This window comes from Pholis gunnellus, assembly GCF_910591455.1.
Source record: "Pholis gunnellus genome assembly, chromosome: 19".
Lineage (NCBI taxonomy): Eukaryota > Metazoa > Chordata > Actinopteri > Perciformes > Pholidae > Pholis > Pholis gunnellus.
The window spans coordinates 21,415,360-21,431,066 of NC_136546.1; the positions used below are offsets into that span (position 1 = coordinate 21,415,360).

The 15,707-nt window shown below is 44.6% G+C and overlaps 1 protein-coding gene across 1 annotated transcript; it reads right to left on the minus strand.

Moving 5' to 3' along the window:
* Nucleotides 1–10,174: 10,174 nt before the first annotated feature.
* On the minus strand, nt 10,175–13,631 carry LOC306711128 (photoreceptor outer segment membrane glycoprotein 2-like; the record flags this gene model as incomplete). Its single annotated transcript, XM_079179923.1, has 3 exons — nt 13,011–13,631; nt 11,873–12,119; nt 10,175–10,426 (listed from the first exon to the last, which is right to left on the minus strand). Exons 1-3 carry the CDS (start codon nt 13,586–13,588, stop codon nt 10,175–10,177), a joined length of 1,077 nt encoding a protein of 358 aa, XP_079036049.1. The 5' UTR covers nt 13,589–13,631.
* Nucleotides 13,632–15,707: the final 2,076 nt, after the last annotated feature.

Below are 15,707 nucleotides of genomic sequence, written 5' to 3' on the forward strand. Positions count from 1 at the left end.
GAGGACAAACGGCTTGATGAAGAAAAGAAAAAGATGATTCAATGACGTCAGACTGTATTTAACGAGCCTTTAGTTCGAAGCTGCGCATTAAAGCGCAGATGAGTTGATGAGCGTTAAAATCATCTGCGCAGCACCTGCAGGACGCACTGCAAGGTCGTTGGGATGCAGGCAGACAGACAGGCTGCAGACAGACAGACAGGCTGCAGACAGACAGGCTCTGTGCAGCACAGCGGCATGCAAACAACCAATACACATCCAACGAGCAGCCTGTCTGTCTGCCTGCAGCCTGTCTGTCTGCAGCCTGTCTGTCTGCCTGCAGCCTCCTTTGTCCCGTTAACCCCCCCGCTCTGTGAGACCCTCTGACGTGTCTGATGAACCGACCACCGGGAGCATCGATGATCTGATCAGCTGTGATTGGTTAGAGGTGTTCTTACCTGTTCGTTCGGTCTGATGTGAAGCGGTCTGAAGCGGATCTGGTTCTGCTGCTGCTGTGGATTAAAGAAGTTCTCAGCTTTTTATACCCGCCCCCCTGTCCGGATTGGCTCCTATTTACAGTCCATTCATTCCATTGGATGGAGAGGCTCTGGCGGTCACGTGGTCTCTCTCTCTCTCTCTCTCTCTCTCTCTCTCTCTCTCTCTCTCTCTCTCTCTCTCTCTCTCTCTCCCTCTCCCTCTCTCTCTCTCTCTCTCTCTCTATGTCTCTCTCTCTGCAGGGTCAGTTCTTGCTTTAGTGCCTCTGAGCATCGTCTAGTGTCTGTGGTTAGTTCAGGTGTCTGTAATAACAGTAGGACAGTCTAGTGTCTGTGGTTAGTTCAGGTGTCTGTAATAACAGTAGGACAGTCTAGTGTCTGTGGTTAGTTCAGGTGTCTGTAATAACAGTGGGACAGTATAGTGTCTGTGGTTAGTTCAGGTGTCTGTAATAACAGTAGGACAGTCTAGTGTCTGTGGTTAGTTCAGGTGTCTGTAATAACAGTAGGACAGTCTAGTGTCTGTGGTTAGTTCAGGTGTCTGTAATAACAGTAGGACAGTCTAGTGTCTGTGGTTAGTTCAGGTGTCTGTACTAACAGTAGGACAGTCTAGTGTCTGTGGTTAGTTCAGGTGTCTGTACTAACAGTAGGACAGTCTAGTGTCTGTGGTTAGTTCAGGTGTCTGTAATAACAGCAGGACAGTCTAGTGTCTGTGGTTAGTTCAGGTGTCTGTAATAACAGTAGGGCAGTCTAGTGTCTGTGGTTAGTTCAGGTGTCTGTAATAACAGCAGGACAGTCTAGTGTCTGTGGTTAGTTCAGGTGTCTGTAATAACAGCAGGACAGTCTAGTGTCTGTGGTTAGTTCAGGTGTCTGTACTAACAGCAGGACAGTCTAGTGTCTGTGGTTAGTTCAGGTGTCTGTACTAACAGTAGGACAGTCTAGTGTCTGTGGTTAGTTCAGGTGTCTGTACTAACAGTAGGACAGTCTAGTGTCTGTGGTTAGTTCAGGTGTCTGTAATAACAGTAGGACAGTCTAGTGTCTGTGGTTAGTTCAGGTGTCTGTAATAACAGTAGGACAGTCTAGTGTCTGTGGTTAGTTCAGGTGTCTGTACTAACAGTAGGACAGTCTAGTGTCTGTGGTTAGTTCAGGTGTCTGTAATAACAGTAGGACAGTCTAGTGTCTGTGGTTAGTTCAGGTGTCTGTAATAACAGTAGGACAGTCTAGTGTATGTGGTTAGTTCAGGTGTCTGTAATAACAGTAGGACAGTCTAGTGTCTGTGGTTAGTTCAGGTGTCTGTACTAACAGTAGGACAGTCTAGTGTCTGTGGTTAGTTCAGGTGTCTGTAATAACAGTAGGACAGTCCAGTGTCTGTGGTTAGTTCAGGTGTCTGTAATAACAGTAGGACAGTCTAGTGTCTGTGGTTAGTTCAGGTGTCTGTAATAACAGTAGGACAGTCTAGTGTCTGTGGTTAGTTCAGGTGTCTGTAATAACAGTAGGACAGTCTAGTGTCTGTGGTTAGTTCAGGTGTCTGTAATAACAGTAGGGCAGTCTAGTGTCTGTGGTTAGTTCAGGTGTCTGTAATAACAGTAGGACAGTCTAGTGTCTGTGGTTAGTTCAGGTGTCTGTAATAACAGCAGGACAGTCTAGTGTCTGTGGTTAGTTCAGGTGTCTGTAATAACAGTAGGACAGTCCAGTGTCTGTGGTTAGTTCAGGTGTCTGTAATAACAGCAGGACAGTCTAGTGTCTGTGGTTAGTTCAGGTGTCTGTAATAACAGTAGGACAGTCTAGTGTCTGTGGTTAGTTCAGGTGTCTGTAATAACAGCAGGACAGTCTAGTGTCTGTGGTTAGTTCAGGTGTCTGTAATAACAGTAGGGCAGTCTAGTGTCTGTGGTTAGTTCAGGTGTCTGTACTAACAGTAGGACAGTCTAGTGTCTGTGGTTAGTTCAGGTGTCTGTACTAACAGCAGGACAGTCTAGTGTCTGTGGTTAGTTCAGGTGTCTGTACTAACAGCAGGACAGTCTAGTGTCTGTGGTTAGTTCAGGTGTCTGTAATAACAGCAGGACAGTCTAGTGTCTGTGGTTAGTTCAGGTGTCTGTAATAACAGCAGGACAGTCTAGTGTCTGTGGTTAGTTCAGGTGTCTGTACTAACAGTAGGACAGAGTGATGTATTCGTTACAGCTGTTTGAAGGTCGACCTCTACAGCTCTGTATCGTCACTAAGCCACGCCCACTTTAAGTCGTCCAATCACACGTTGGATTAAATGTAAATCCCTCTGAAACACGGAGGGGGGGGGCTGGTGGTGACAAAGCACTTTCTACTGCAGCTTTAAATTATTTATCACTTACAGGAGCGTGTGTGTGAGTGTGCGTGTGTTATTGTGTGTGTGTGTGTGTGTTAATGTGTGTGTGTGTGTGTGTGAGTGTGTGTGTGTGTGTGTGAGTGTGCGTGTGTTATTGTGTGTGTGTGTGTGTGTTAATGTGTGTGTGTGTGTGTGTGAGTGTGTGTGTGTGTGTGTGAGTGTGCGTGTGTTATTGTGTGTGTGTGTGTGTGTTAATGTGTGTGTGTGTGTGTGTGAGTGTGTGTGTGTGTGTGAGTGTGCGTGTGTTATTGTGTGTGTGTGTGTGTGTTAATGTGTGTGTGTGGGTGTGTGAGTGTGCGTGTGTTATTGTGTGTGTGTGTGTGTGTGTTAATGTGTGTGTGTGTGTGTGTGTGAGTGTGCGTGTGTTATTGTGTGTGTGTTAATTTGTGTGTGTGTGTGTGTGTGAGTGTGCGTGTGTTATTGTGTGTGTGTGTGTGTGTGTGAGTGTGCGTGTGTGTGTGTGAGTGTACGTGTGTTATTGTGTGTGTGTGTGTGTGTTAATGTGTGTGTGTGTGTGTGTGAGTGTGTATGTGAGTGTGTGTGTGTGTGTGTGTGTGTGAGTGTGTGTGTGTGAGTGTGCGTGTGTTATTGTGTGTGTGTGTGTGTGAGTGTGCGTGTGTGTGTGTGAGTGTGCGTGTGTTATTGTGTGTGTGTGTGTGTGTGTGTGAGTGTGTGTGTGTGTGTGTGTGTGTGAGTGTGTGTGTGTGAGTGTGCGTGTGTTATTGTGTGTGTGTGTGTCTAACAGAGTAGTTGCTGCAGCTCTAGTTGCTTTAACAGGATCTAGTTGGTGTAATGGGATGTTGGGATGTAGTTGCGTTGCCGTGAGACATCACCTGGTTCAGGTTCCTGTTTGACCTCCTTCAGGGTCACAGGGGTCCATGCCTGGTGGGAGGGACTAAGACGCAAGGAAAGGAGCCAAGTGAAGGAAACAGGGATGCAATGAAGAGACTTGGCATGGACCTCAGGTCAGCATCCTACAGAAGGATTCATAAAGGACTCAACATGTCTGAGAGACTCAAACACTCGGTGATTTGACAGAACCCTCACGGACTAAATACATCTGCATAGACACATATACACATATATATACATATACACATATATATGTATATATACATACATGTATATGTGTATATGAAGACATCAGGGGATGAGAGCTGAATACAAACCTGATCCTCCTCCCCTCCCCCATCCTCCATCAGCCTGAAGAGAGGCTGGAGCCCGACTCAGCCCCCCCCCCCCCCCACTGTCATTTCTTCATGACTGAACACAGTGAAGGGGGGGGTACTTATATAAACCTAGTATCTCCTAGTATATAAACCTAGTATCTCCTAGTATATAAACCTAGTATCTCCCAGTATATAAACCTAGTATCTCCTAGTATATAAACCTAGTATCTCCTAGTATATAAACCTAGTATCTCCCAGTATATAAACCTAGTATCTCCTAGTATATAAACCTAGTATCTCCTAGTATATAAACCTAGTATCTCCTAGTATATAAACCTAGTATCTCCTAGTATATAAACCTAGTATCTCCTAGTATATAAACCTAGTATCTCCTAGTATATAAACCTAGTATCTCCCAGTATATAAACCTAGTATCTCCTAGTATATAAACCTAGTATCTCCTAGTATATAAACCTAGTATCTCCCAGTATATAAACCTAGTATCTCCTAGTATATAAACCTAGTATCTCCCAGTATATAAACCTAGTATCTCCCAGTATATAAACCTAGTATCTCCTAGTATATAAACCTAGTATCTCCGTATGTAAACCTAGTATCTCCTAGTATATAAACCTAGTATCTCCGTATATAAACCTAGTATCTCCTAGTATATAAACCTAGTATCTCCTAGTATATAAACCTAGTATCTCCTAGTATATAAACCTAGTATCTCCCAGTATATAAACCTAGTATCTCCTAGTATATAAACCTAGTATCTCCCAGTATATAAACCTAGTATCTCCTAGTATATAAACCTAGTATCTCCTAGTATATAAACCTAGTATCTCCTAGTATATAAACCTAGTATCTCCTAGTATATAAACCTAGTATCTCCCAGTATATAAACCTAGTATCTCCTAGTATATAAACCTAGTATCTCCCAGTATATAAACCTAGTATCTCCCAGTATATAAACCTAGTATCTCCCAGTATGTAAACCTAGTATCTCCCAGTATATAAACCTAGTATCTCCTAGTATATAAACCTAGTATCTCCTAGTATATAAACCTAGTATCTCCTAGTATATAAACCTAGTATCTCCCAGTATATAAACCTAGTATCTCCCAGTATATAAACCTAGTATCTCCCAGTATATAAACCTAGTATCTCCTAGTATATAAACCTAGTATCTCCCAGTATATAAACCTAGTATCTCCTAGTATATAAACCTAGTATCTCCCAGTATATAAACCTAGTATCTCCCAGTATATAAACCTAGTATCTCCCAGTATATAAACCTAGTATCTCCTAGTATATAAACCTAGTATCTCCTAGTATATAAACCTAGTATCTCCTAGTATATAAACCTAGTATCTCCCAGTATATAAACCTAGTATCTCCCAGTATATAAACCTAGTATCTCCCAGTATATAAACCTAGTATCTCCTAGTATATAAACCTAGTATCTCCTAGTATATAAACCTAGTATCTCCTAGTATATAAACCTAGTATCTCCCAGTATATAAACCTAGTATCTCCCAGTATATAAACCTAGTATCTCCTAGTATATAAACCTAGTATCTCCTAGTATATAAACCTAGTATCTCCTAGTATATAAACCTAGTATCTCCTAGTATATAAACCTAGTATCTCCCAGTATATAAACCTAGTATCTCCTAGTATATAAACCTAGTATCTCCTAGTATATAAACCTAGTATCTCCCAGTATATAAACCTAGTATCTCCCAGTATATAAACCTAGTATCTCCCAGTATGTAAACCTAGTATCTCCCAGTATGTAAACCTAGTATCTCCTAGTATATAAACCTAGTATCTCCCAGTATGTAAACCTAGTATCTCCCAGTATGTAAACCTAGTATCTCCTAGTATGTAAACCTAGTATCTCCTAGTATGTAAACCTAGTATCTCCCAGTATGTAAACCTAGTATCTCCCAGTATGTAAACCTAGTATCTCCCAGTATGTAAACCTAGTATCTCCCAGTATATAAACCTAGTATCTCCCAGTATATAAACCTAGTATCTCCCAGTATATAAACCTAGTATCTCCTAGTATATAAACCTAGTATCTCCAGACCAACGTGGTTCCCAGCAGCAGTGACGTCAGCTCACCCTACTCCTGCCTATAGCCAATCACGGCCCTCCTCAGCCTCCCCCTCCTCCTATTGGCTGAGGTTGGATCACGTGCAGCAGCAGCCGTCAGTGAAGGCCTCACGAACAGACCCTGAACACGTTACATGAGTGAGTGATTTAAAGGGCCAGTACATGTTGTGTTTAGGGGTCTGTTACTGTATGGTAATGAGATGGGCGGGCCCATGTGTGTCCAGGGCACTGATTGGTCCCTTTAATCAGCTCCTCTGTCAATCAAGCGTCCAATCCCGTGACTTAAAGCTAGGTGGTGGGCGGGGCCTCACTATGTGAGATGTTTTAAAACAGAATATTTAAATAATACAATTATACATGACGTCACTGCTTCATTAAGTCTGCAGAGGTTCTGTTCGTGGATCTGAATTTTAAATAAAGTTGTGTGTGTTTGAACAAAGCAGCATTCACTCGTTACCAGGAAACCCGCAGCCGGCGGCCATGACTGCTTTGTGTCCGGAGGTTAGTTTGGCTCAATAGAACCTCAACATACACACTCAGTGATGCGTTCAAAGACATGAAGAGCTTCTCTGTTCTCACATGTTGACCTAGAAACAAACAGGAAGGAGCTGCTGGAGCTCCCAAAAACTAGGACGACAACGTGACCTGAATGCATCACGAGAGAGAAATAGAACTATTATAATATTATAATATAATATTACCATATAATTATAATAATATAATATTATAATATTATAATAAAAATAAAACATGAAGAGCAGGTCATTAAATATAATATATATTAATACATATTGTAAAATATTATATATTATAATATTATATCACAATAATACTAAAACACGAACGACATTAAATATTTTATCATTATCATTAAATATTAAATATAAAATGATATAGGTCATATTAATTATTAAATATGGAATCAAATATTTAATCAGAGTCTCTCCGTCTCTCCGTCTCTCTGTCCGTCTCTCCGTCTCTCTCTCTGTCTCCGTCTCTCTCTCCGTCTCTGTCTGTTTCTCTGTCTCTCTGTCTGTCTCTCTGTCTGTCTCTCTGTCTCTCTGTCCGTCTCTCTGTCTCTCTGTCTGTCTCTCTATCTGTCTCTCTGTCTCTCTGTCTGTCTCTCTGTCTCTCCGTCTGTCTGTCTCTCTCTCTGTCTCTCCGTCTCTCTGTCCGTCTCTCTGTCTGTCTCTCTGTCTCTCTGTCCGTCTCTCTGTCTCTCCGTCTGTCTGTCTCTCTGTCCGTCTCTCTGTCTGTCTCTCTGTCTCTCTGTCTGTCTCTCTGTCTCTCTGTCTCTCTGTCTGTCTCTCTGTCCGTCTCTCTGTCCGTCTCTCCGTCTGTCTGTCTCGTAGTTCGTATTGAACCTCATTTCATTTTCTTCAGAGATAATAAATGTAATATTTGTCCACTGGAGGACGTCAGAGACTCACTGATGTCTGTCTGAGGGGCTGAAACTCTGTAATACTATTACTACTACTATTACTACTACTATTACTATACTACTACTACTATTACTACTACTATACTACTACTATACTACTACCACTACTATAACTGCTGTACTACAGAGACACCCTGGTCCTGTCCCAGGTGCTGAACCACTACTCCTAGTACTGAATGGTGAGCTGCTGTTGGTCATCAGTGAGATTTGTCTCCTCCTGCTGGTGTTCAGCAGAACTGCAGCTAAACCAACAGCCAATCACAGGAGGAGCAGGTTGTCAGGGTGACGACAACATGGTCCTAAATTCACCAGATTACTCTGCTGCTCTCTATCTGTCCTTCCTCCTCTCCTCTCCTCTCTCCTTCATCCTCTCCTCTCCTCTGAGAGAAAGACAGGCAGACGGACAGACAAAGAGAGAGACAAAAGGACAGACGGGTGGACAGACAGACTGAGACAGACAGACAGACAGACAGGCAGACAGACAGACAGACTGAGACAGACAGACAGACAGACAGACAGACAGACAGACGGACGGACGGACGGACGGACGGACGGACGGACGGACAGACAGACAGACAGACAGACAGACAGACAGACAGACAGACAGACAGACAGACAGACAGACAGACAGACAGACAGGTCGTTTAATGATCTCATTTCACATTTTAATAAAACAATAAGAAGAAGGTATTTATATTTTTATTTGAGGAGACGTCACAACATAAAGACTAAATATTAATAAACCTTCAGTCACATGTTCATGAATACAAACAAAATCTTTATTAACATCATCAAAGAATCACAGTTTCCCTCTGGAACAGTCTTTATGCTAAACTGAGCTAACGTCTGCATAGAGATGACTGTTCCTTTAAGAAGACCTGCTGTTGGAATCTGATTGGCTGGATGTTTTCTGACTCATTACTTTGTTATTATGAATCAGCTGTTTAAACTAAAATAAAAACAAAAGTTTGATATTTGTAACGCAGACTAAGTCTAGAAATGATGACGCCAGTAGCTAGCGGCCTGAGACCTCAAAGAGGCCACGCCCCCCAAAGAGGCCACGCCCCCATGACTGACGAGTCGTTATGAACAGGTTAGCTTCAGAGACCGACACCGTGTTTACTAGCCGACTGTAGAACATTATGCTGAAGTACATCTTTGTTAAACCCTGTTCATGTTACCAGGTTTAGGACCCACCCGTTCTTAGACCGCCTCCCTTCACAGACTTCAGACTCTTATGTTTCCGTTCTGTTATTTTAGGAGACAGAGCTGAAACTTTTGGCCTCGATCCCTTTTTTGTTCCTCAGATTTAGTGCTAAATGTAACAAACTTTGATAAAAATCCAACATTAAGACACAAAGAGTTTAATGAGCACCATAGAGGAAGTCATGCTGTGATTTGGTTTCTAAAACCTTCTGGATCCACAAGAGTCTCGGCTTTCCTTTCAAAACCAATGTATACATTAATAGACTGTTTAGATGCCAGAAACAATCAAACACTGCATTTAGGATTTATACACATCTTGAGGTTAGAGGTCAAGGGACCCTTTGAAAACCACCACACCAGTTGTTCCCTCATTTAAACGTGGCCGGACCTGTATCTGTTCCAGCTCTAGACCAGCTTTAGACCTGCTTTAGACCAGCTCTAGACCAGCTCTAGACCAGCTCTAGACCAGCTTTAGACCTGCTTTAGACCAGCTTTAGACCAGCTTTAGACCAGCTTTAGACCAGCTCTAGACCAGCTTTAGACCAGCTTTAGACCAGCTTTAGACCAGCTCTAGACCAGCTTTAGACCAGCTTTAGACCAGCTTTAGACCTGCTTTAGACCAGCTTTAGACCAGCTTTAGACCAGCTCTAGACCAGCTTTAGACCAGCTCTAGACCAGCTTTAGACCAGCTTTAGACCAGCTTTAGACCAGCTTTAGACCAGCTCTAGACCAGCTTTAGACCAGCTTTAGACCTGCTTTAGACCAGCTTTAGACCAGCTTTAGACCAGCTTTAGACCTGCTTTAGACCAGCTTTAGACCAGCTTTAGACCAGCTTTAGACCTGCTTTAGACCAGCTTTAGACCAGCTTTAGACCAGCTTTAGACCTGCTTTAGACCAGCTTTAGACCAGCTTTAGACCAGCTTTAGACCTGCTTTAGACCAGCTTTAGACCTGCTTTAGACCTGCTTTAGACCAGCTTTAGACCAGCTTTAGACCAGCTTTAGACCTGCTTTAGACCTGCTTTAGACCTGCTTTAGACCTGCTACAGAACACACGAAGAAGAAGACAAAGAGAAACCAGTTCAAACCTTCTCTGAGTTCTAGAGGTCGACCATCTGGTCCTGGATCAGAGTCAGTCCTTTATATTTATCAGCCTGCTGTGGGTTTGTGTTCCCCTGAGGATGGACCGTAATAACTTTATTGATCCTCTGACATGTTAACAAGACATTCATCAGCTGGAAGGCATCGAATACTGAATGTACGAGGACCAGAGGGCGGATCCTCCTCAGAGCCTCCCGGAGCTGGACCCGAGTCTGAGTTCAGGAAGCATCGACAGAGTCACACTAGAGGTTTTGGACCTGAGGTGTTCCCTTCTAGTCCTGGTCTTTCAGAGGTCCGTGACTCCTCCAGATGTTAGCTGGTCACAGGGATCCGGACCTGGCGGGACGGCACCTCCTGCTCGGCGGCGGTCGGGATGTTGATGTTGGGGTCGTTGTCGACCTGGTAACACTTCCCCATGTTCTTGATGATGTCAAAGTTGGAACGGGCTGTTTCTGCCAGGCTGTTCTCCAGAATCCAACCATCAACCTCTGAGTCCGGATCCCCCAGGCGGAGAACGTTCTCCATGGCCGTCTGCAGGTAACGGACTCCGGTCAGAACCAGCAGCTGGTAGGAGAAAAAAAACATGGTGTCTTTAGTGTAACAAGTGGGACTACATGGCCCTTAATCTGAGGTCAGGCCGGACTAAACTGGTCCCAGAAGGACAGCAGTGGACTTGTACTGCTACTAGTACTACTACTACTACTACTACTACTACTACTACTACTACTAGTACTAGTGCTACTGCTACTAGCACTATTACTATTCGTACTATTACAAGCAAGTTCAAGTGTTTTTGAACGTTCAAGTTCAAAACACTTGAACGTTCTGTCTTTAATCAACCGTCTTCCTATCTCCACCAGAACAGCCTCCTGGACCCCCACCAGTCCGGGTTCAAAGTCGCATCGCTGCGTGCTTGGCTGACATCTCGAAGTGGATGACGACACACTCATCCAGGCTCTGGTCATCTCCCTCCTGGTCTACTGCAGCTCTCTACTTGCCGGAGCCCCGGTGTCGGCCATCAGACCTCTGGAGCTCGTCCAGAAAGCTGCAGCTCGTCTGGTGTTCAATCGCCCCAAGTTCTCCCACAACCTCCCTTCACCGTGCTCTACACTGGCTCCCTGTAAGAGCTCTCATCCAGGTTCAGACTCTGGTGCTAGTCTACAGGTTCAGACTCTGGTGCTAGCCTACAGGTTCAGACTCTGGTGCTAGTCTACAGGTTCAGACTCTGGTGCTAGCCTACAGGTTCAGACTCTGGTGCTAGTCTACAGGTTCAGACTCTGGTGCTAGTCTACAGGTTCAGACTCTGGTGCTAGCCTACAGGTTCAGACTCTGGTGCTAGTCTACAGGTTCAGACTCTGGTGCTAGTCTACAGGTTCAGACTCTGGTGCTAGCCTACAGGGCAGTGAAAGGAACAGCTCCTTCCTGTCTCCAGGCCATGGTCTAGCCCTACACCCCCCCGACCACTTGGCTCTGCTGCCTCGGGGCGATCGGTTCCCCGTCGCTCAGAGGTCCCTGCGGCCGATGGACCCGGTCTCTGTTCTCTGTCCTGGCCCCACGATGGTGGAATGAACTCCCCACTGACGTCAGGACAGCAGAGTCGCTGCCCATCTTCCATCAGGCTGAAGACTCACCTCTTCATGAAGCTCTACCCTGAGCCTTCCTCTCAGCACTGGTTGTGTTCATGCTCGTGTGTTTCTGTACGTCTGCTCTGGTTTCTGCTCTGAGATGTTTAAAGGAGATGAACTCATGACTTCTGGTGACGAGTAGTTCTCTTGAATACACTGATTGTAAGCCGCTTTGGATAAAAGCGTCTGCTAAATGACTGTAATGTAATGTAATTTAATGTAGTACAACTACCACTACTATTACTAATACCACCACTACTACTACTAGTACTACTACCACTACCTCCCCTCCATGTTACTCCTCAGCCGTACATCTTGAGTCGTTTCAGCTTCCTGCACCATGTTTCATGCTTTCTGTACAATGCATATATTTATGTGTTTGCACCTCGAACAGCCAGATGAGAAGCACGGTGAGGCCGATGGACTGCATGATGCCGGTGTAGTGGTCCGTCAGAGCCTGTCGGCAGCCTCTCCTCCACAGGTTCAGCTGCTGGCTCCGCTGGTCGTAGTTGAAATGAGGCGATCTGTCGCCAACCTGCTGCTGGATGCAGGGCCGAGGGGACAAGGTGCTGCAGCAGCTAAAGGGAACGCCCTCCATCAGGTACTTCCCCTCCACGTTACTCCTCAGGCGACTGGAAGGAGGAGCAGGCATTTAGGAACTGCTACTAGTATACTAGTACTAGTACTACTGCTACTAATACTGCTTTCCCTCCATGTTACTCCTCAGACAGATGTACATCCTGAGTTGTTGTGTTAAACTGTTAGAGTTTGATTTTATTTAGAAATGCCTCGTTTTCATTGGTTGTTTCTAAGCTACGACACAGACCTGGTGTTGATGAGGACGGAGAATGAAACAGACGATCTCATTCTGAGTGAGCCTGAGTTGAACCCTGTTGGTTAAACCTCACTGATCCCAGGACCTTTAACTGAACTGTTTACCGTGTGGACCTTTGACTTTTCTTATCAACCCACATCTACACCAGTGAATCTACACTGCAGTCCAGCTGGATCCAGTAGACACCATGCTCTACAGAATCTAACTGGACTCACTGGAATCCAAGCTGATCCTCCACCAGAACCCATTTTCTGGATTCAGGGAGATCCATTGGGGGATCCACCAAAACAAACAACTGGGTTATAGAATTGAGTTCTAGAGACCTATAGACCCCTTTCAGGTCCACTAGAATCCACCAGAATCCACCAAGGTCTTCTAGAATCTATGGAATTAATCTACATATTTTTACTTGAATTGAGCTTTGGATTCAGTCTGAAGTCACCTTTTAAATGTAGGATGATCTTTAACACTCTAGTTAAACATACTGGACTCTAGACCCCTCATGGGATCTACTACAAAGCACTGAAATCATCATCAGTGTAGATCTTCCAGTATTCACCAAGACCCACTAGAAACTGTTGGAATCCACTAGACGCAGAAATAATGTGCTTGAATCCAACAGGATTTACTGAAATCAACGAAGATTCCTGGAGACCTCAAAGGACTTAGCAGATCTGGCTGCACTTACTCCACCACGCTGCTGCTGGTCATGTCCAGGTAGCGGTTGCTGATCCACTGGACCTGGAACCAGTCCCGGTACCCGGAGTTCCCACAGCATTGGAACTGGATCTGCAGCAGGTCCAGAGTCTTCTTCAGGTAGCAACGGCCCGGCGTGTCAGTGTCCTTGTAGTACTGCATGGCGTTCCTCAGGCCCAGGGCCAGCGAGTCCTCCAGCTGGCTCCGGACGCTGTAGCACATTAGCGCCCCCCCCAGGACGCAGGAGGTGAAGAACAAGGTGCAGATGATGTACGGCATCATCACCAGCTTCCAGCGCAGGAACTTGTTGGTGTCGGTGCAGTCCAGGCAGATCTTCCCACCCAGGAAGTTGATGCAGCAGGCGGCCAGGCCGGTGGTGATCAGCATGTGTGGCACGTAGAGGATCCCCTCTGACATCACTTCCTGCCATCTCTGGATCTCTACTTTGAGGAACAAGCCCAGGCTGAACAGAATCGCTCCGGTCAAGACGGAGATCCAGTTGAGCAGCCAGAGGACCGTGGCTAGCTTCTCTCTCTCCGGCTTGGTGAAGGTCAGCTTCCCCACCACCATGTTTTTACGTCTCACGTCCAAGTCGGCAGAAACATGGTGAACTGGACTTAAGCTGCCGTACCGCTGACGAACACTAGGGGCTGCATTCAAAAGACGCCAACCTTCCACATGACATCATCTTCGTGGCTAAATTACTTTCAGCAGGTTGTTTGTAGCAATGTTGAAAACGTTCGGTCCATTAGTTAGTTAATAACCACCTCAACTCAGATTTCCCCTTTAAATGACAAATTCAAATCAAAAAGACTTGTTTGTCTTCTAAATGTCTTGTGAGACACTTTAGACACATTTCCCCAAAACTCAGTCTGAAACATTTGTTTTCTGAAATGAAACGTCTTCAACATTAAATTGTAAAACTGGAGAATGAAACATTCTACAGTGTAGATGTTTTACAGTGTGTTGAGTTTCAGTCGTTGGTTCTTGCCAGATGGTTTCATCCAATCAGGTTTGTTTTGCCTCTCATCTGTTGAACCCTGATGCTTCTATTTAGAAGGTTCTAGTTCTGACTCACAAAATGGTGCCAAGCGTAAATTCTATTCAAAGTTAACCAAGTCGTAGCCCCGTGTGGTGTTCTGGATTCTTTGTTCTGGGTTTAGTGTCCAAGGTTCAGCTTTCATAGTTCAGGGTTAAGAGTTCAGGGTTCAGCTTTCAGGGTTCAGGGTTTGGAGTTGAAGGTTCAGAGAAAGCTGCTCTCAGAGCGTCATAAGGAGATTAACGAGGTATTTTAGGTTCTCTTGACTGCAGTCAACGACTCCACAACCAGGACTCACTGCAGAAAGAAGGTCAACGTTTAATAAAACTGAACCATTAATCACATAATCAATAAGAATCACATTCCACATGTTGATCAGAATCTGAACATCTGAGCATATTAACCTACTAATATAGACCTACTACTGTGAGGAAGATCCATCAGAGAGGAGCATCTCTCTCACAGAAACTATCTTTGATCAGGTGATGTCACTGATACACAAAACGATCAATAACTATTCTGATCAAACTGTTACAATCAAACTAAACTGTTATAATCAAACTGTTATAATCAAACTGTTACAATCAAACTAAACTGTTATAACAGTTCACAACAAGAAACAATAACAATTTATTCTGTTTCTGATTATAAGAAAACTCATCGATGACATGAAGTAGGCGACATGGACAGAGGACAGAGGACAGAGGACACAGGACACAGGACACAGGACAGAGGACACTGGACAGAGGACAGAGGACAGAGGACACAGGACACAGGACAGAGGACACTGGACAGAGGACAGAGGACACAGGACAGAGGACACAGGACACAGGACACAGGACAGAAGTGTACCTGTAGACAGCAGCGGTCTGTCTTTCCTCAGACCTTCATCGTCCTCTGCAGCTCACGACACTGAAACAAATATTCCTCCAGAGAATCAGAGTTTTGAGACGTCGTTAATCTTCTTACAGCTAATCAGCTGATAAGACTCTCCACCCCCCCCACCAGCTGGACCATCAGGGGACAGACAGAGTGTCCTCGTGTCCTTATATATACATATACATATACATATATATATATATATATATCAGTGGTGGGCCGTGCATGTTGTACCTGGGCCTTCACTGCTGTCCTGCAGCTGAAACACAGCTACGTTATTATCTGTTTAGTGTAAAAATGCAGCTCAACACCTGTAGACACACTAACTAAGAATACGCAGAGACTCGTCTCCTCTCTGCTCTGACTGCAGCAGAGCGACCTGTGAGAGCTTTGAGCGGCTCACGGCAGCTCCCGCTGCTCGTTCACACGGAGCACAACTACGAGCTTTAACGCCACAAACGTCTCCATCAACACCACCACAAGGCGCTGGATTTGTCTCTCGTAGCTTTTGACAGAAAAAGTCTCCACGAGGGTTTAGAAAGTCAACAGATTTAGCGAGAAAGTCACCAAGTTGGCAACACTGGCAACGGCTAAATGTGTCCCCAGAGCAACATAGGACGTAACAATGGTTCCTATCACATATAAAACCAAACTAAAATCCATCTTCATGAAAACAAGTTGAACAAATAATAATATATAAACAAGCATATTAAAGCTGCTGCAGATGTAAAAACAAACACATTTAACTTACCAGAGCTGCTGTTCACTGTT